At 46.1% G+C, this 22676-nt stretch overlaps 1 protein-coding gene across 1 annotated transcript in view; it reads right to left on the minus strand.

Moving 5' to 3' along the window:
- The window catches only part of RIPOR1 (RHO family interacting cell polarization regulator 1), a 2151737-nt gene that overhangs the window by 2013088 nt on the left and 115973 nt on the right, over positions 1-22676 (minus strand). Inside the window, exon 3 of the mRNA XM_086945567.1 lies at positions 17350-17373. Coding sequence (XP_086801693.1) covers positions 17350-17373 — 24 coding nt within the window. The remainder of the gene's footprint in view (positions 1-17349; positions 17374-22676) is intronic.

Here is a 22676-nt window from a genome sequence, read left to right on the forward strand (position 1 = left end):
AGATCCAGGGGGATCCTTTCCCCCAACGGATGCGGAAAGGACACTCGAAAGACTGGGGAACAAGGCCTCCGAGGGTTCGTGGGGCCCGGCGGAGGAACTGCTCAGCGGATAGCAACCCGGCAGGACGGCAGAGAGTCATGGTGGGAGACGACGGAACCATGCAGATGGAGTCTCCGGGCCCGGGTGGCTATAACTCACAGATGTCAGAGGGGAACTCAGTTATGGAACCTGTCCCTGCCATCCTACTCCAGACGGATGAAGTGATCCCTAACACCACCATTGACTCAGCCTTGTCTCCACTGGACCCTGGGTGAACAGTCTGCCTCAGTGAAAGTAGGACTCATTGCTGGTAGGCGGGCCTGAACAGACACCCTAAGGGATACCAAGCGGTGTGTGGTCAGGGTGGCTCTCGGTGGGGGACAGGGGGTTGAGAGATCACCTGCCGCAGATGAGCAAGCAGCCTGCCAGCACAAATATTCGCTTTAGGGGACGACTGCCCTGAGGCGGGTGAGCGGCATTCAGGAGGGCACCTGAGGGATTGGTCTCCTTGCTTCATGGGTTGGGCCAGGCCGGGAGGCCAAAATGTTCGGAAGAAGTTTCACAGCCCAGCTTGGGCTGATGGGGTGGCTGTGCACGTCCTAGCACAAGCAAGGGGAGGGCTTAACCACAGGCACTGTTGCTGGTAATTTGCCCGTGGGTGGGGGGAGTTATAAGTGGTTGTTCACACTTTATGTTCATACATTTGTCAGGCAGCATACAGGGGGTAGTTCGATTGGGCGTGGGGTGGAGCGGGGGCTCATGAAGACAGTATACCACCGTGACAATGGGGACTAAGATCATGAGCTAGAATGTAAGAGGGCTAGGCACATGCACCAAGCGTTACAGGGCCCTCTCTTTGGAGGCACCACGTGTCGGTAGCATGCCTACAGGAAACTCACTGGGATGAGGCAGAAGCCCAGAGGCCACTGGCGCCCAAACACTTCGTAAAAACCCTTGGGGCTGATTTCAGACAGAATGGCAAGACTTTGAATTGGTAGAGGCGCCCCGCCACCATGAAGCGAAGACATTTTCTGTGTTTTATGTGGATCGGAATATGAAATAAGCATCGACGAGATCCAGGGATGCCAAATAGTCCCCTCGGCAAAGAAGTAGCAATATTTCTTGAAGGGATAACATGCGAAAATAAATCTTTTTGATGAATTTGTTCAAACTTCTGAGGTCCCTTACCTGTCTCCATTTCCCTGTAAGCTTTTTCTTCATTAGAAAGAAATGCGAATTAAAGCCTTTCCCTCGTTGAGGACGTGGCACTTCCTCTATTGCCTTCTTCTGTAAGAGAGCTAAAATGTCCATTTTGAGAGCGGACAGGTGCCGTTGTTTTCGGAGAATAGGAGGCTGATTTGGAGGCTTCTGTATAAATTCTAGGGTACGACCCTGATGGATTATGTCTGAAACCCATTTGTCCATTGTAATTGACTTCCATACTTGGTAAAATAGAGTGAGATAATGGTTGTTGGAGTTTGAACAGGTGGTGGGCGCAATGCTGAAGTCACTGTCTTCTACTAGTCTGTTGAGACTTGCCTCTTGCCGATGGTTTTCCTCTTGTCTGCTACTGATACGAGGAACCTGAGGAACGAAGCTGCTGACCGCTTGAGAACTGGCGATACCCTGCTGATTGTAAGGCTGATATCTACCAGATTGATATTCTGGTCTCTGAGTATATTGTCCTCTTAACCTCCTCCTTCGAAAGGACTGAAACTTTCCTTGTTGCAGCGATCCCAACGCCTGTGCCGTATCAGTATCTGCTTTGATGCCTTGACGGGCTTCATCAATGTGCTTACCAAACAGATTTTCTCCGTCGAACGCATATCAATTATTTCTGTTTGGACTTCTGGTCTAAACAAAGTGGCCTTAAGCCATCCTTGTCTTCGCAGCGCTACAGCCGCTGCCATCTGTCGGAAAGCAAGCGAAGACATATCCATTGCTATATCGATGTACTCAGAAGCCGCTCTGGAGCCTTCCTGGATTATGGTGGCTGCCTCTTCTTTTTTATCTTCTGGTAAATGTGACAATAAAGGAGCTATATCCGACCACATCTGGCGATTGTATCTACTGAGGAGAGCTAAGGCATTTGCAGCCCTAATCGCTGTTGCCGCCAGCACAGCAAAGCGCTTCCTCGCTCCATCCATGCGTCTACTTTCCTTATCCGGAGGCGCTGCAGTTGTTGAGACCGGATTTTTTAAATTGCGTTGCGCTGCCTGCATCACTACAGATTCCGGCCGTGGATGCCCAATTAAACACGCCAGAGAGGATTCAGGTGCCTGATACTTTTTTTCTATTCTCGGCACCAAGGCTGCGACGGAGGCTGGGTTCTTCATCAATTTTAAACCTTTTTCCCAAATGAAATCTATAATTGGGATTGACCGGACGGATTTTCGTGATTCTTTTTTAAAGTCAAGAAAATACTCTGCTTCTTTGACTGGAAGCGGGAGCTCAAATCTCTTTGAGGCCTTCTCCATGATATCAAGGAATCCCCCAATATCCTGAGGAGGAGAAGTTGCCGGAGACGGCGATGGAGATGCGTAGTAGGGATAACGTATTCATCCCATTCCGTCCCAACTGGGCTGTCTTGAAGGAGTTCACTTTCCTCTGGTTGATCTCCGTCACTTTCTATTAGATCATCTCTGATTGTAACAATAGGAGGGGAACGCATTTTTTGTGTTGAAGGCGTAGGTAGAGGTGGAGGCTGAGCCTTTTGAACCGGAACTGGACTTGTTACAGACTTTGAGGCGGGAGTGTTAGCCTCTGGGAAACGACGATAATAGTCGTTTATCATATGGCGAAGATCTGTTACTAGGGAAATTGGCATAGAAACAGTTTCCTCTCTCACCTCCTGCTGTACTTCCTCTTCCTCCTCATAGTCGTAAGACTGTTGAAAAGACTCATATCTCTTTTCCTTCACTGGACAATTTTTGAAAGAAAAGGCTTCTTGTACTTCCTGGTACTCCTCATCATCAGTGTCTTGACTTTTTATCTGCAGCTGGGATGGACTATAAGCTACTCCAGATTCCTCATCCTCTGACTGCATTTCCAGCAGAGTTGAAGGTGGCAACAGTGAAACCTTGGTCCAACTGGTAAAGTCAGTAGATTCCTTTACTGTCGACGAGCCCGTCGACGGGTGGAAGGACTTCAGAGTAATGGAAGACTTTGTCTTCGGAGACATAAAATGTGTAGTCGACGAGTCTCCCGTCGACGAAGTTCCCCTCGTCGACGAAATTCGGATAATTGTCGACAAAGTCGTCGACGTCAATGGCGCGGTCGTCGCAGATGGCGTCTACGAGGTTGTCGTCGACAGCGCGGTAGTCGATGGCGCGGTCGTCGTTGATCTTCCCGTCAACGAGATAGTCGTCGAACCCTTCATCGACGGTGTTGTCTTAGTCGTCGACGAAGCTGTCATCGTCAAAATCGTCGTCGTCGACGGTGTTGTCGTCGTTTTGACAGGAATTACAGTTGGAGATACTCCTACCTTGGATGAAGGAGCAGATGACACCTCTCTTGCAACAGAGGATCTTTTCAGTGGTGTTTGAGGCAAAGAAGATGAAGAAGCCTCTTTTTCTTTGTTTTTTTGCTTTTTAGCAACAATTTTTTCCTCAGGAGCAGAAGACTTTCTTTTCTTGGGAGTCTGAGGATCAACTTCTTCTTCAGAGTCCCAATCTGTAGTGGCTTTCTTCTTTTGAAGCACAATAATAAACGTGCCTCCCTGTCCCTCAAGGTTTTAGCCGAGAAGGTTCTACAATGCTTGCAGTCTTTAGGGACATGCTTAGGGTGGAGACAGTATAAGCAGTCCTTATGTGGATCCTCAGAGTATAGTCTAAGTTTTCCACAGGATCTGCAGGGCCTGAAAAGCCTCTTTTTAGAGCTTTCAGCCATTGTAGGTAAAGGAAATAACACAGTACCTCAATCCAGTAGGAAGAAAACTTTCAGTTGAGAAAGGTGAAAAGTTCACATGAAATAAACTGAGCAGAGCTCAGGGAGACTCCTCTTCACACGAAGGCGGTTGGAAATCTGAGGTATGATGGTTCTGCTGGGGAGTTTGATGTCAGGGCTGGCAGCTGATTGGCTGAGTTTTGGTCCAAATAATGAGGAGGTTTGGCAACCAAATATAATGGTCCCCTATGGGACTTTCTATGCAGTGTTTTACTCAATGATACTGCTATAGTCATTCTGTTACCGTGAGACTCCCACCATGGAGAAATATATATATTATAAATGAACAATAGCAATGAGAATGATAGCAACACATGCCTTATCCATACACATATGGAGTGCAGATGTTATAAAATGGGCAGCTGCAGTATTATTCTTAATATTAGTCCCTTCAGCTAAACAGGGGAATTACTAAGTTTCATAACAGAAAAAACGATGTGCCACCCTAAATATTATAGGTTGTACTATAGTTGCCTACGAATTGCTAACATTTGGAAAATTTGCCGGTTAACTTTGTGCTCTGTGTAATGATCCCTTGTGCTCTGTGGTCGACTTACATGTTTGACACAAATGTTTACTAGCTATTAATTGGTATATATGAATACCATAGACCACTGTGTTCCTTTAAAGCCAATGAGGTTGGACGAACCCTTATTGTCTGTGCACTATCCACTGTAACAAATGTTAAAAATGCTGGAATAAATTACAATATTAGATTATTTGAGTAGGCAACCTGGATCTCATATAATATATACCAATTGTTGGGTTTTGAAAGTCAAATCGATGAAATGTGTTTAAAAAGTACATTAAACTTGAGCATGTCACTTAGTTGAGTAACTGGGTTTATGGAATTGATAGAAGATACAGCCACCTAGTAGTTGAGGGTGTTAATGACATTGCTTGGCTTACAGACTGACATGGTCATACTAATGTAAATATCTGTGCCTAACAGATATTGTAGTAAATCTGATAACTGGTTTGTTTTGAGTGCACAATAATTTTACCATCATCATAAATAGTGATATGATGATTATATTTCTGATCATCATATACTAAAATATAATAATATAGTGTTGTATTAAAGGCCAACTGTCAAGGAAGTTCTCAAACAAGGGAAGCCAAGCATTGGTAAGGCATTGTGGTATGTTCCAGCCTGGAGCTCTCAGGTTCAGGTTATAAATCTCCCTACTTGGGATTACAACCTCCCTTAGCACTGCTTTTTGTGTTGGTAGTCAATGGCTTCCTCACACATGTAGCTGCTTTTCTAGATAGCTTGAGAAATCACAATTGTTAAACAGGTTATAATTCTGCCAGAGGCACCCTAGGAAACGTAATTTTGCCCGTCTGTATTTTTACAACTAATAGTGGGTGACCTTTCACAATCTCTCTAAGAGCACTATGGATATATAAGTAGTTGAAAGCCATACAGCATAGGTCATGATAGAGGCCTATATTAAAGGATAATTTCAGAGCTCTCAGGTTGACTCAATCCTAAAATAGAATGCATGGGTAATAGCAAGCCATCTGCGTGTCAAGTACTAGTGCCCTAGAAGTGGAATAGCTCTGCATATATAGACACAGCAGGTCTGAACGTGTGTGTATTATAATAAGTCTGAGACTGTCACAATACTTGGATAGCAATATAAAGCCCACAGGACATTGTGTCTCAATTTAATAAATTTAAGCTGAAAAGTGAACTAGTTGTATAATCAAACAATTGATATTTTGTAAGACTGCAATTTTGTAAATCTCAACACTCTTCTGTTTGAAAGTACAGGATATATCTAAAATGCATAATGCTGATTATACTATGTTTTGCAGAATCTCTAAAAAAAATTGTGATATGTCTACTAAGTTAATGATTTTTCAGCTTAGGAATCAGAACCATGGTTTATCGATATGCTCAGGTTACTATGAATACCTTGGTGTTTCACATTTTCGAACAGCGATAGAGCAGTTCAGCAAGGTGTCTGCAAAATGTACGGTTATCCATTTTATGTGCCTGACTGCATGTTCCATTAAACGGAAATGTTAACAAATTGTGGCATACATAAAAACAGAGAGTGCTGGTGCGGTGATTATGCTGCAAACTGTGGATCCATAAGACCAGCTGTCTAATCATGGCTACTCAAATTTGTGAGAAGTTGGCCTGGTATATGATGTCCACTATTCTAGTGAGACACCTTGCACCAGTCCAAACGACCTTATTGATAATGGCTGTAAAGTCAACCTTATAGAAAGCTATCCTAGGAGTAGCTGTGGAGAGCAGCCTTCAGGCTAAGACTTTAGAGGCGAGTTAAGCAACTTGTTTTACCAATTATAATCCCTTGAGTACCAAATGAAAACACTCTACACAAGGTAGATATCAAATATATATGTATTTAATCTAAACACAACCCCTCCGCACTCTTTATGAGGTCGGAGGTAAAAGTACAATACAAGGAACTTAATTAGCATACAATAAGTTGCACAGTATACGTTATGCCCTGGGGGCCTCACAAACCATATACTAAAATAGTGGTATAAGAACCACGTCTGGGTTAGAAAGCAGGTCTGGGGCCTGTGGAATCGCTGGGGCTTCTGGGAACACCCAATGGATAGGATGCAGGAGGCCCATGGGAGACGCGTGCAGTGTCTAAACACAGCCGCGGGTTACCATTGACTTTCTATGGGAAACGAACAAGTTACAAAGTTACAGTTTAAGGACACTTCTGGGTGGACTACGATGGAACCCTTTTAGACTAGAATACTTCGAGAGTTAAGACCCACGGGAGCACCGGAGTACTCGTGTTACCTCACCCACGGAAGCCGGGTGCATAGGTGCCTTTTGGTGTCGGGTTTCGTCGCCGTTTTCAATGGAGAGCTGCAAAGAAGTGCTGTAGGCGACCAGAGGAAAAGTGTCCGGGTGGATTCAAGGGTGGATCGGAGATCTGAAGAACCTGAAAGCAGAAGGGACAGAGTCGTGGTCACTTGCCAGTGACCATGATGGCGATGGGAAGCTGCCAGCCAATGTCGGGTGATTTCAGGTGAAAAGGTGAAGCTTGACTCTTCAGCCATGTGGTCCAGGAGGCGTCGACGACGACCAGGAGCTGGATTCGAGCTGTCCACCAAGGATCTAGTTGACTGCAGTGTCGGTATCCGGATTGGACCCAACAAGCCTTGGCAAACGCAATACACGCAGGATGTCGAGATTGGCCTCGGTGCAGACCAGCAAGGCCTGAGGAACTTCTCCTTTGCAGGGAAGTTGGAGCAAGTCTGGAGCAACCAGGAAAGCAAGTTAGATTCAAGATTGGTCTTCTTGGGGGCTCACTAGCCAAAGGGCCCAGAACCGCGAAGACGCGTCGAGCTGAAATGCACAAAGCGGGCCCACGGGACACTCGTGGAGTGTGAGCCTCTGAGCTTCGGTGCAAATGGTGCTCGGGCTGGGGCTTCAAGCACCCCAATGCACAACTTCCGGATACCTCGGGAAGTAGGTGCAGTTTGCAAAATGCAGGATGTCCAGAAGTTCAGGTCCCACGTCTCTCGTGTCATCTACGGGTCTCAGCTTTGCTGGGAGCTTGGGTCAGCTTCAGAGATGTCTTGAAGTCAGTGTTCTGTGTCGCAGATTCTTCGGGATCCGGCAGGAGCCTCGAAAATGCAGACCGGCAAAGATGCAGTTGGTGCCTGTTTGAACAGGGTGGCCACTCCTTGACCACAAGGGAGATTTCTTCCGTCTTCCAGTCGATATGGAATGTCGAAGATATATTTTGCTGAGTTTCATCCAGGGTAATCTAAAGCCCTAGGGACTGGGGTTTTATCTTTATAGTAAACATAGGGGATGGACTAACTCTATGGCCCCACCTATGGGAGGGCCAGGGGAGGGGGGTGAAAAGCATTCACTGAATGCAACCCACCCTGCCCCAATACACTAAAGCCTGTCTGGGGAGGTGCCAGCACCTCCCTGGACAGGAAACCTATTTTGTCCAGGCCTCCCCTGCCGGAGTTTCGTCCAGCAGCAGCAGGAGGGCAGACTCGTGTCTGTGGTAGCAGCATCCATTTTGTGATGCTAGGGCTCTGTTTAACTTTAACTGAGTTTACCAGTAACTACAGTCTTCTCCCTCTAGAAGGGTGGAATGCTACCCCCGCCGTCAGGACTGGCGGAGGGGGTAGTATTCCAAAGCGTTTGACACCTTACACGACATGTTTTGATAAACCAAACCAAAGTTAGCATTAAACGCAAGAATTATAATGCACTTAAGAGTATATGGTATGGCTATATCATAGAACAGCTATAAGGAGATGGTTCCGAAAGCTGCAGAGTGGCTCAGCTCATGCTAGGGCACCCTCTCACACAAAACCAAGCACTCTGCCTCCAGGATTGTTAAGGCCTGCCATAGGAGTGACTTATAGGTTACTATGAGTCTATATATAAGGTAGATATAGGTATACTATATCAAAGTAAAGGGTGATTACACCACCTTACCCAGGTTGCAATTGCAGACCTGTGGTGTCAGTTTGGAAGGCCAGCCAGGGGTGGCATAATATATGCTGCAGCCCCTGGTAGGTCTTGGGTGCACCTATGCCCTAGGTACCTAGGGTACACTATACAGGGGCTCACAAGGGTGATCCAGTAACCAATCTGGTATGTACCTAAAGTACATGGTATCCATTTAGAGAGAAAACAGCTAGGCTGTGGGCCTGATTAGCAGGACCACAGCCATACTAAAGTTGAAAAACCAGTGAATCACAGCAAAAAGTGGGGGTAAACATAGGAAGCAGACACTACTCCCCTACAAAATTTACCAACGGTTGAGATCTTGGGCATGGCTAATATTGTAGCCCTTGAGTGCCCGAGTGTATGCGCTTAGTAATAAGCTATATCCTCTGTTTAAGGAGATATTCAAGACTAGATATTTACACTGAATACAACAGTGCATACTTCCTGGAATTACGCTCTAGAACCAATTGTTGCAATAGTGATTTCTCAAGTGTATTATGCACCCCAATGTTGCTTTAAAGTGCTGGGGAAGGAGGACATAAGATATTTCTTTCTATTGAAAAAAACACATTTATTTGGGATGTTGTAGAGTGCTACCACATTAACAATATCTCATGGTGACTGTCTAGCTAGATGTAAGCATCCAATTGTTGAGGTTTGCTAGAAGGAGTGAGCGTGGGGCATGGTGGTGTGGTGTAGGGTGGGGGAATTGCAAAAAAGAAATGGCTATGGTACCAAAACAAATTGAGATAGCCCTGTCTTTGCGTTCAGCCTTGCTTTCACCCTACCTTACATAGCCCCTACAGTACACATACCTCTCAAAAACGGAGTTTCTGTTAATCCAAATAAAAAAATCCAGTCTATCTGTTGAGTGGTGGACTGCATCCTGCATTCTCTTGGATTAGATAAGATTAGGACTTGTACAGTGTATAAACTGCAACGTGGAAAGATACCATTGTAAGCCGGCTATTGTTGATAAGTTCAAATCTATTAGTTTCATTCTCGATAACAAAACTTAAGCTACACAGGGAAGAGTTTGCTACAGCTACAGCGCATGCTAACAATTTAAGCTGTTCTGGGTTATCTAACAGTTTATTGAGTAACAAGACTGACCACCAGCGGGAGGAGCTTTGCGCGCAACCAAGATGGCCGCGTGAGCACAGGGCTCCCAAGACCCTCGCTACCTCCCACATCTACCCTGTAATATATCCTAACCTTCATTGACGAATTCGGATAGACGAACCACGGGGGAGGCGAAACCTGCAGTCAGATTCTGAATCGGACACAGGGAACCAAAGATACGACGTTCTGAAGATCGCGGCCTACATCGTAGTGATGCCTGGGGCTCGAGTTGGCATGATGCCCGTGCAGTAATTGATCAGCATCGGCCTGAGGAGGGACGGACTGGCGGTCCGATTGACTTTCACTTTTGTTTTTGGTGATCTCGCCGGACGATGTCCCCCTGGGCTGGAGGCTACTGTTATACGTGGCACGTTGGATCGTTCATCTGACTGCAATATAGGACGGAAGCCTGGCCTGTCCCCTCTGGCTGCCACTGCTCCTTTGTCTTAAAGACTTTGTGCCGCCATATATCGTCGATACGTACCCGCCTCGAGGTTCGAGTCATTCGAGATGGCAAGCAAAACTGATGGAGACAAGACAAAGGGTAAGACTACGCGGCGAGGTGAATATATGCAGTCCAACAACATGGATCGGTACGCCCAAACAAAGGGATCCCCCAGTGGATCGGGTAAAACGATGGAAGACACCGGGGGCGCTCCCGCCTGGTCAACGGAACTAACTTTGCAAGACGTGATGGCCGCCATTGACGGGAGTAAAGCCTCCCTCGGACAGCAAATGGAGACCCTCGCTCACAAGTTGGACACAGTCGCTATAGAAGTCAATCTGATTCGAACTGATTTGTCCAAAAGGAACGAGAAGGTCAAATCTTTGGACATCAAGACTGCTAGCTTGACGGGGGATGTCACTGATTTACAGACCGAGGTCCGCAACTTGCGAACCTCCAACGAACTCTTTGCCCGTCGTCTGGAGGATTTCGAGGAAAGAGCTAGGCGTAATAACGTCCGCATTATCGGGGTCCCGGAAAAAGCGGAGGATCCTGCAGTGGATCTCTTTGTGGAAAATCTCATAGTCTCCCATCTCGCATCTAAAGGACTGAGCAAGTTTTTTACTGTCGAGCGGGCCCACAGAGTTTGGTGGTAAACCAAAGCTGGGAGCACCACCGCAGCCTATTATTGCTAGGATCTTTAACTTCAGAGATCGAGATGCAAATCTGCAGGCCTCGCGGGTGGGTGGGCTCAAGAAATTTGAAAATACCACTGTGAGTTTCTACCCGGACTTCACACAGGCGGTCCAGAAACAGAGACTAAGTTTCATGGGTGTCAAAAGGAGGCTGAGAGACTTGGGCCTAAAATACGCGATGCTCTTCCCGGCCAAACTGAGAATCGAATTTGAGGAGCGGACATACTTTTTTGATCGTCCTGAGGTTGTGGCGGACTGGCTGGACACTTTGCCCAATCAGCGTGGACAGGATGAACAGTCTAGAGGAGCGGAGGGCGGATTGGAGGAACAGGAGTAGGCGATCGGCCTTTGATTCTCGATCGTGCTGGCCTCAGACAGTGGTTCGTTATATTAGCTGCTTGAACTACAGTGACAATGCGACAATTGGGGGGGTGGCGGTGTTAATGGTGGGTCTTCTCCTCTGTTTTACTTTTTGTAGTTTAGTTTTATGCTAGGGCGACAGGCACACTGCTAGTTGGGGTGGCTTTTTAGGCTTATGCAGGGGTGCAGGGTGTGGGGGTTCATAACGGGTTATGGTTGAGGGGTGGGGGGGTTCTGGTTTGTGTGTTTTGTTTTTTTGCAAGGCAACGTACTGTTTTATCCACTGATTGCAATGCCGAGTTCTGGAGAGGGATGGATCTGTTTACATTATCGGGATGGGGTAGGGGACTGAAACTACTTAGTTGGAACGTGAATGGGTTGGGGATAGGATAAAACGCGGGGTTGTGTTGCAAATGATGAAACGTCTATCCCCTGATGTGATACTCCTCCAAGAGACACACTTAATAGGTAACACTTGTCAGGCCATGAATAGGAGGGGTTATCGTTTAGTCGCCCATGCCGGTTTTACCTCTGGATCTAGAGGGGTGGGCATTCTAATGAAGAGCTTCCTCCCGTTTGAAATCGATGCAACGGTTCTGGACGACAGAGGGAGCTATGTTGCTATCACTGGTAGGTGGGAGGGTCGCACCCACTCCTTGGTTTCTGTTTATATTCCCCCGGGCCTGCAATCGACCACCTTTGCCGATCTTGGGCGAGTCATCCTTGCACTCCCGGAGGGGACTTTGGTTTTGGGGGGTGACTTTAATGCAGTGGTCTCCGGTAGAGAGGATCGACATCCACCTAGGGACCTCACGAGTGCTCAGACTTGGCTCCGCAGCTTTATAGACACACTAGGCTTGATAGATTGCTGGCGGCTATTACATCCCTCCCAGCGCCAATACACCTTTCATTCAGGAGCATATGGTAGCCTATCCAGGATCGATTATGTACTGATGCCCGCGGCTCAGGCCCTCGCGGTTACCGTGGTTAGACATCTAGCGCGGGGTATATCCAACCACTCCCCAGTGTGGATCCAGATGGAGTTACATGCGGGTGCTGAGGGTAGGGTGGCCCCGATCAACCCCTGGTATTTTCGTGAACCTACGACCCGTGCTGCCCTTGTAAAGTCTCTTGAGCAGTATTTCACGGAGAATGAGGGGTCTGTGTCTTCTGCTGTGTCCCTTTGGGAGGCTTTCAAAACAGTCATTAGAGGCCAGGCTTTGTCTTTAATCACGGGTGTGAAGAAACGAAGAAATGAGGAAGTCGTAAAGATTGAGTCTGAGATTGTGGATCTGGAGAGTGAGCTCGAGCAGGGGATTACCCGTGAGAAGCTGCATGTCTTGCATCTTAAGCAATTGGAATATAAGGCATTGGTCACGGATGCGGCGAAAATCATGAATAGGGAGCAGCAGGGTCGTTTGTATGATGTTGGCGACAAGGCGGGTAAACTAATAGCGTGGCTGGATAAGAGAGATAGGGCGAGTCGTGTTGTTCCAGAGATTGAGAGAATGAGTGGTGAGCGGGTGACCGACCCTGGTGAGATCGCCCAGTGTTTCGCGGAGCACTTACAAGCAGTCTATTCCCCTGTGTCAGAGCGGCCGGAAGAGGATTCGCATTTGTTATAACGCAATATCGCGTTGCCGTGCCTGTCTGATGAAGATAAGGAACAAATGGAATCGGAGATAACAATAGATGAAGTGGCTCTCGCTATTCGCTCCTTGCGATCGGGGAAGGCTATGGGTCCCAACCGTCTCCCAATTGAACTTTATAAATTGCGTCCCGACAAGGTGGCCCCCTATATACGGGATATGTTTGTGGAATCGCGTGAGAGAGGCTCCCTTCCCAGTGATCAGCGTCTGGCTACCATTGTGGTGATCCACAAGGAAGGGAAACCTAGGGATAAGTGTGCTTCCTATAGGCCGATATCTGTTTTAAATGCGGAACCTAAGATTCTCGCGAAAGTATTGGCCAATCGATTAATAACTGTGATTAGCGATCTGATCCATTCAGATCAATCGGGTTTCATTCCGCACAGAAACACAGCCCTGAATCTCAGGCGGTTGCATGGTGTTCTCGCGAGGGCGGCAACGTTACGTGAGCCAGCCATCTTGGCCTCTCTAGATGCCACGATGGCGTTCGATACCGTGGAATGGCCGTATTTGTGGGCTGCCCTTGCTAAGTTCGGATTTGGTCCAGGCTTTATTGGCTGGGTGCAGCTCCTCCATGAGGGACCCCTGGCACAGATCGTTGTTAACGGACGGGTTTCTAAGCCGTTCTGTCTGGGGAGGGGTACGAGGCAGGGTTGTCCCTTGTCACCGCTACTGTTCGCCCTGGCCCTCGAGCCCCTTGCTGCATGGATACGGTGGGAGCCCTCGATATAGGGTATTCAGTGGTCCCCTGACTTCGAGGATCGTATCTCGCTCTACGCAGATGATATCCTGCTTTATTTAACATCTCCCCGGAAATCGCTGATAGTTCTATTCGACGTCCTGAACTCCTTTGGCAAGAATTCTGGTCTGGTTATAAATTGGACCAAGTCTTGTCTTTATATACTGTGGGGTGAGGTCCCTCCTCACCCACGTGACTGTCCCATCCAGGTGACGTCTTCGGGGTTCAGGTATCTCGAATTTATATTTTATTAACCCGGTGGCTCGTTATGAGCAGAATTTGATCCCCCCGTTGAATAGGTTGAAATTGGACGTGGCGGGCTGGCGTAAGATCCCGCTTTCGGCGCTCGGCCGGGCTGCACTCTTCAAAATGATGTCTCTGCCACGGTTCCTCTATGTACTCCAAAATACCCTTGACATAGTTCCGGATAGTTATTTTCGTGCAGTGGAGGGCCTCCAGAGGAAGTTGATTTGGGATGGTAGACCCCGTATTGAGCTCGGGAAGCTAACGCTCCCTTGGTATGATGGGGTATTGCTCTCCATGACATTAAGCGTTATTATTGGGCGTCTCAACTGAGTGCTATTAATCATGGCATGTATGGTCCGTCTATGGATAGGTGGTTGTTGCCTGGGGGTGATTATTATAGAGCGCTGTACTCAAGGTCAGCTGGGAGGGATCTGTCGGGCCCTACGAGGACCGCTGTGCGCCTGTGGTAAGATGCAAATAATGCGATGGGATGGAAAGACCGCATGACTTTGGCTACCCCGCGTTTCGCTTCTGAGAGACTAGGCAACCTGTGGAAGACCAAGGGGTTTGAGAAGTGGGACCTGATAGGTATCAGTAAGGTGGGTGACCTCTGGGTAAAAGACCGTATCAAATGATTTGAGGCACTGAAGAGAGAGTTCCAATTAAATGATCGCAATACTTTCGATATCTTCAGATCCGCCATGTCTTGAAGTCCGCTCGAGGATAGGGTGCTGGACGGTCACGTGCCGGACAGTACTATCTCCTTGATCTATAAAAAACTAATAAACAATAGGGCTGACCTACTGGTTCAGCTCCAGGACTCATGGACCCGGGATGGCTTAGAATTGGACGATGAGGACTGGCAGTCGGCGATCTCTTCTCCTAAGGAGGTTGCGATTCCGGCCCGTCTCAGGTTGGTGCAGCTCAAGATACTCCACAGGACCTACATTACAGGCTCCCGTCTGGTTAGAAGGGGATTTTCTGAAGATGGTTTGTGTAAGCGGGAATGCGGGCTGGTTGGGACATTTCTCCACATTCTCTGGGAGTGCCGTGATGTAACTGTCTTCTGGTATGAGGTGCATAAAATGATGGAGGAGGCCACGGGTATTGCTCTTTTGCCCGAAGCCAGGCCCTGTTTGTTGAATGTGTGGGAGCCAACAGATCACAATGCTGCACAGACCCATTGGGTGACCCTTGGAAATATGATCGCTAAAAGAGACATAGCGCAGTTATGGGGGTCCCAGAGGCCACCTACCGTTGAAGCATGGAGGGAGAATATGGATTGGGCGATGTTTAGGGAGAAAACTGTTTACGTGGCCCGGGGGCGACCCCGGAAGTAGAACAAGATATGGGGTCCCTGGAACTGTTACCATGGGGACATCTGCACTCCTCCTGTGACAACTAACACTGATGCTTCACTCTCCCCTTTACCCCACGTTCTTACCGAAGTATCATCCTAATGACGCATTGACTTGTTTCACCCCTTCTTCCCCCCCCATCCCATTGCCGATTGCATATGATTCTGTATTGCCTTGTTCCTCCCTCGTTTGAACTGGTATTCTGTAAAATGTTCCTTATTGCCTTGTTTGTTTATAATTCTCAATAAAAAGAAACAAAAACAAAAAAAAAGACTGAAACACCTTAGTTGAGCCGCTTGTTCTTTCCAAACTGGATCATGGCAACTTGCTCCTCATCATCTACCAAAGGTTCATCAAGCTCCCATTAGGGTAGTACTATATGTGGCTGCTCGCTTTGTCTCTGTATGCAAGAAATTCACATAACTCTACTATGACTTCCTATTGAAGGAAGAGCACAATTCAAGATGGCTTTCTTTACCTACAAAGTCCTACTTATGTCCACCCCTTCCTAATTGGCTAACAAACAAAAAAATCACTGGTGGTCAATGGGGTTTTAAAAAATGTTGAATACCTCCGCTTTGAGCCGCCTCCATTGAAACAAGCCAACACCAGAAGAGTGTTAACTTGGAGTTAGCTTTCACCAACTCTACGTCCTACTGCCTGTCTTTCAACTTTTAAAAACAAGTTGATGATCCTCCTGTTTCACAGACACTTTGAATGAGATTGATAATTGTATGTACTCCTCATTTATCTAGGAAATTAACTGTTTTTAGTGTGAGATCAATTTAATTTCTCATCTGTATTACCCTGCTAGTGGCCAAGCATGAAGGCAAAACAGATTAGTTGTGCCTGTCTATGTTGTGAATTGAACTTTGAAAGTGTAAACTCTCACCTAAAGGCAGTGCCAAATTTGCAAAAGAATAAATGCTGGGTCCCAAAGCTTTCCTTAGAAGCTGCTGGCTGGCACAAGCGAAAGTTGTGGTGCCAAATACCAATCCTGAGTAGTGATCAATGTCATGTCACATAAATCCACCACTAGAGACTCCTTGATCCTTCATCTTACTCTTGCAGGGTCTTTTTAATTCCTTCCTTCTCCCTTTGACACTGGTTTATCATCTTTCTTTTCCTTTCCATACTTTTTCCCTTCTGTGTTTTTTTCTCTCACACTTGATCAAGGTCTGAAAAGGTAAAATAAGTGTTGGTCCAAAAAATATGAGAGCTGGTAGACGCCACCTGCAGTCACCGGTTCCAATTAAGTATTGTTAGAAGGGAATCCTAACTGTAGCTCCAACTGAGATCGAAATTGGACTACAAAAAGGAATATTTGTAACCAATATAAGGGAGAGGCAATATATTTCCGATCACAGAGAAGGGAATTCTGATATTTTTCTGCCAAGTAGATCAAAGCCCCCCCCCACCATCTATCAAATGTACGTTTGTGTCATAAACAATGTTTTTTTAAAGCTTAAAATAAATGAAATGTGATTCATAAACTGTTTATCAACATATGTTAACTATTTACTTGCTCATTTTTTAACCGCTCTACTACCTTTGGGCCGCATTCGCCCTATAGAAAACTGCATAAATAAACACATTGTTCTTCTTTACACAACCCACCTCCTCATCAACCCTGGCTTCCTCATTCTCTGGTTCAAACTCTACAGAAATATTTTTAGATGCACTTCTACAAAATCGCTGGGTCGTTTGGAAGGAAAATGTAATGAATGAGCCCCTTCCCACTCCAAAGGTGACTGAATTTTCTAGTGCACTATATGCTCACAACTTTCTCTAATGTACTTTTATTCGTGTGCCAGAGCATCTCTCTCTGCCTTCTACACAGTCCTGCTTTCATTCCCAACCATCCCCTCCAGTCTTAAGTTCTTCTCTTTTTATACACTCTACTTCCTCCTTTTCTAACCCATATTCCCATTCTTCACTACACTTTCCATCTCTTTCATCATACTCTTCACCCTATCCGAGCCTTTGCCGTTCGCTTGTTCTTCTCTTCCATTGAGGTATTTATATTTCCCACACTACTCAAAAAGGGTCTCTCTTTTCCATGATCTTTCCAGTTTTTGTCATGGATTCCAAAATGTCTCCTTTCCATTATAGACCTCCCTGTATTCCTTCTGCCTTCTCGCTTGTTCTTAGCCCACTTCGACCACCATCATCCACAGACTTCATCCACTTTGTGCTTGGGAAATGTATAGCACTTTTAAGAGAACACAGCATCCCACTGAAGACAGATCATACAGCACATGGCAAGAAACCCACCTTGTCCAGGTCGTAGACAAAACCCTAGAAGAAAAGTAAAGAATATGTCAGACATACTCATTATTATCCAAACTCATCTCAATCACCCCACTATGATGCATTGTGGGCCTGTAGAACTGGCCCAGCATTTCTGCTAAGTGTGCAGGCACTGGCAACTTTTTTCCTGTATTTCAGATACTGATTACCATATTAAAAACAGTAGGCATTTTGAATTCTCAACAGAAGCACATGATTGCAGTTTATTTACGATCTCAATTTATCTAGCTCATAGTTGGGTAGGGAAGGTTTAAAACAACAAATAGGAGAACACAAGACCTCCCTTGACACCAAGATTAATAGATCTAGAAAGTCTTTGACTTCCAAGTTTAAAAGAACCATGTGATCTCAAACTGCCAGTTTTTGAACACCATTGAGCTAGAGACACCCAAGAATTTAGATATTGGGCAATGGAGAACATCTACACGCAGTGAGATGTAAACGTCCTATCCTGCATTATCCCCTTAAAGGGCGTTTGGTACTCTGCATACCAACCACTTGGTGTGTTGAAATCCCACATTACACCTTCTCTCATCACTTGTTAACTATTATTTCCTAAGAATGCATCTTACCCTTACCAGTTGGCATGTTAAGAGCCATGATACTTCTTACCTTGATGCCTGGAACGATACATTTCTAAGATGCTACTTATATTTCCCCTAACATTTGGCTTATCAAAACATTATTTTCTTACTAGTTCTAGGTTACTTATTATGCTAACATGGAATTCTCAAGACACCAAACAGTTATTTGCATTAAGGAAAGGCAAAGGAGATGCATATCTGTCTAGATCACTACTGCATGATCAGCAGTCTGACATCAGAGTAACTGTATTTTGAGGCTTTGCCATTTAAAAAAAAAAAGACAGTGACAACCGAGTACTCATCTCATCTGTCCTAGAAGGACAATGTTAGGAGACTTCCCTACAATGCAGCGTGGGGCCTTTTCTCTGAAACCTTCATACACCTCAATTTTAGGGCTTGTTTGATTGAGCAGTCTAAATATACTCCAGCAAATGACAGCAGGTATGAACTTCAGATTATGATACAGTAATAACACAGTAAAAATGTCCAGTCATAGGTATTTACAAAACAGAGACTTTTTACAAATAGAAACAACACAAAATAATAGAAAGCCTTGTCACTACTTGGGACCGACTCCAAGGGGACGCGCATAATTCTCTGACCTTCCTACCGAGTTTGCCTCTTTTCCGAGCTGCTACAGGGGAGGCGCTGTGCACCGGGACTGCTGACCTGCTCGCGGCTGTTGTCGTTTTACCGCGGATCCGCCACCAGCGCCCTCACTCCAGTGGGACTACACCCCCCAGAAGTCCCTGTGGCGCCGTGTTACTGCGTCACTATCCAGCGCCGGAGGCGCATTAAATTGCGGGTGGACCCACGCAGCGCGGGACGCGTGCGGGTGGGCCCGGGCGTGCCCATCAAAGCCAGGATAAGGCAGAGCTGCCCCCCCCCACCCTTCAGTTTACATCTGGCATCTACAAGGACCTAGTTAGTGTTTGTTACTGGATTGCCATTCGGGAAATTATTTGCTTTTATTACTTCTTGTTTTATATTGCAAGTAGGTTTTGGGACTGAGAGTGAACAATGACTAAGACTGCTCAAAAGGGGGTTGCTGGGACTCTTGATGCATTTTTTTTACGAGCTGAATCTGTTCTTATGAAAGAAATTGAACTTACCCAAAGAAGACTGTCTCTCGACCCCGTAGAGTATCAGCTGTGGCTTCTTTAGTGTGTCTCCAGTAGGGGGTGGGTTTACAAGTCGATGAACCACAGCAACATCTGTTGGGGCCTTCACTCCCAGTGCTAGTAGTTCCATCCAACCCAGATAGAGCACGTTCGCCCACTAACCCATCTTCTGATATGGTGCTAACACGCCAGCAGCATCAAAACCAGGCTAAGAAGGGGGAGAGTCGAGCTGTAGCCTTACCTAAGAAAAGAAAAGTGGGTGGGATTTCTTCTACCTTGCACCAGGCTAGCAAAGTGGCCAAAACTAAAGGGCCTGCTCGTAGTAGAAAAGACCGTGTTCAAGAGGCTGTTACATCTAAGTCTCCTAGTCCGGTACCTATGGTCTCCACTTCCTCTAGCCAGATCCCATGTGATATGGAGGATAGGCTATTAGTCAGGTTTGAAGAACGACTTCAGAAAATGATTGCACCACTGGTGTTAAAATTGGATGTCATCTGTCAAAGATTAACAACTATTGAGGATCGCCTATTACCATCAGAAGGTAATACTAGGAGTCATATAACTGCTTTGAATGAAGCATTGGTTCCTGCCCCTATGATCCCTGCTAGAATACGGGCTAGTAAAAACGCTATGATCGGCACAAATGTAGTCAATCCTACACCCACCTCATTGGGCAATCCCCTAGCACCTGATCCATCAGTATTCCATGGGAGAGAAGCTTTGGGTGTAGTATAATCAATAAGGTATCACAGGGAGGTATGAATAGGCATCACCCCAATGATTTCCTCAACCTACCTCCCGAGTCTACCCCCTACACTATTGTACTCACCAATGTACCGCATCTGCAATCAGGTGCTGAGGAAAATTGGGCCTCTCTGAGGAATAAGGCTCTCCATTTAATTAATTCTAAAACTAGATTGGGTGGTTCCTTATTTGAGAGCTTCAAAATGGCACGCAGAACAAATTGGATAGGCCCCCAAAGGAAAATAAGTAGAGGCGATTGTGTGGTTGTTAATTTTGCGTCACCACATCTAGTCAAAACAATCCTTGACAGGGCTGGCTCATGGTATTTCAGTGAAGAAGGCATAGATATCGTACCGTTAGGGTCTTTTTACAAAGACACGCGGCCACTGAAATAATCTATGGGTGACCGTAACTTTGTATCACAAGCACTGGGACGGTATGAGTTTTCTGTTTCGACCTTCAACAGATTTGAATCATTTACCAACTTGGAGGACATAGACTGACTGGGTCAAGAGACCCAGTCATGTCTAGCCCTTCGTAGTCAGGTTCAAGAAGGTAGTGGCAGTGGTGCCCCTAATACAAGTAGTGGGGAGAACCCAGTCCCACAAGAAAGCAGTTCGGGTCACCAGGTAATACCGGGGCTTTGTGCCATTGATGAGGGTCCATTATGTATAATCAATGATCAAGCATCACCCACCCCAATGTCAAATTCGGAACCAGGACAGTTAATTAATGTACCAGTGGAGTCTTGTGTAGCTCTTAAAATTGTCTCGTGGAACATAGCGGGGCTGGCAACTAAACTCGTTACTAACGAATGGACCTCATTTGTCGAGAAACAAGACATCATTTTTCTACAATAAACATGGGCAGTGGACAAGGTATTTTATGAGGGTTTCATTAACTTTTCTAAACCAGCTGTACGGGGTGACAGGGGCAGACCGAAGGGGGGTTTATTAATCTGGGTTAGACAGCTCCATTCTTACAAACTTGAAGAGATTGCCATTAACAGCCAGGACATCCTTATAGTGAAACTTTCATATGGTAACTCCCCGGACATTATACTCATTAATGTCTACTCTAGGGGGCAGCAAGGAGGGAGGGCATCAGCTACAATTGATCTTTTAGATATTTTTTTAATACATTTTAGAGACAATAGTAACATTATAATTGCAGGGGACTTCAATTGTACCTATGAACCGCTTGATTGTGAGGACATGAACGTTAGTTTTGAGGAGAATGACCAGTGGCTGATTTATCCACTGGAACTTCCTCCAATAAAAAAGTGGACGAGAGCAGCACTCCAATTAAAAGCTTTTTGCCTGGAACATGGGCTAAGAGTAGCAAATGGTCGTACAAAGTCAGACAAATTAGGGATACCAACATTTAGAAATGGCCATCGCTCTAGTCGTATAGACTATTTTATTATTAATAAGGAAATGTGGCCAGAATTGATAGATATGAAGGTGGAAGCCCAGCCTGAGAGTGACCACAACCCACTCTTAGCTCTAATGCGGGCTCCTGGTCTCAATTGTGGAGCAGGTATGCTTGATTGTCCAGACTTTGTAGAAGGCAACCTAACTAATGACACCAGACATTTTAAATGGTGTAAGGTTGCACTTGATCCTGAGAAGCTGCAAGCCATTAGCAACTTAGTAGCAAATACTATTGCTACTCTTCAGACAGAGGCCGATTTGGGGGCAATTAGGGGTAGACTTGCCCTGATCCACGAGCATCTTTTTAAACAACTGAAAAGTTTTTTTATTACTAATACCAAAAAAGGGCAGCTCCATCCACCACCAAGGGGGCACCGTGGTATAATTCCAATTGTCGCACAGCCTATAAATCCCTGGCAGTTGCAATTAGGAGCAAGGAACAGGCCCATATTAGAGAAATAGGCAGGCTTACAAGAAAGCAAAATCCAAAGCAAAACGTGAATGGGATGAGCACACTGGGCGGAACTCCTTGAGGCTTGTTCGGGGAGGGATATGACACGATTTTGGTACCTGGTGAAATGGGGGGTTGGTACTCCCAGTAATGTCCCCGTAAACCATGTGGAACCAGACCGGTGGATTTGCCACTATAGTGGCCAATTTGCTAACACGGGGGCTCAGGACACCTTTGTTGTGCCGTTGGCCTCTGTTCCACTTAACATCACCAAAAAGGAAGTTGAACAGGCCCTCCTCCAAGTTCCAAAAGGTAGGGCCCCAGGCCTTGATTGCATCCCTGCAGATCTTTTCGCCCAAGACCTGACATCCTGGGTAATGTACATCCAAATTTTTATGAATGCCATTGATGACGGAACAGCGATTCCTGGTTCATGGGCAGGAGCGGTTATCCTTCCTATTTATAAAAAGGGGGATCCCTCCCAACCAGGAAATTATAGGCCCATAAGCCTGATTGACTGCATTCAGAAGGTTGTGGCAAGAGTAATTCTATGCAGAATGCAGGTATGGATGGACGACTTCCATATTCTCTCAGATTTACAAGCAGGTTTCCGACGAGGGATTAGCACAGTGGACCAGGTGTTAAGGTTCATCCTCATATATTGGCGTACTGTTACTTTGGGGAAAGGGTCTATCTATGCTGCTTTTGTGGACCTTAGGTCCGCATTTGACCTAGTACCGCGTTCAAAATTGTGGCAAAATCTTATAAAGTTGGGTATGCCACAGGAAATCCTGGCCTTTGTGGTTAAATTGCACACGGACAACTTTGCCCAGGTTAAAAATTTCCGGTGGAAAAGGGGGTTAGACACCCACCCTTTTTCTATCTATATTATTGGGGTATTCGAATATTTTGAAAATTTCCCCACTGATACCCCTACCTTAGGTGATAAAAAGATCCC

The sequence above is a fragment of the Lissotriton vulgaris genome, chromosome 12 (genome assembly GCF_964263255.1).
Source record: "Lissotriton vulgaris chromosome 12, aLisVul1.2, whole genome shotgun sequence".
Taxonomy (NCBI): domain Eukaryota; kingdom Metazoa; phylum Chordata; class Amphibia; order Caudata; family Salamandridae; genus Lissotriton; species Lissotriton vulgaris.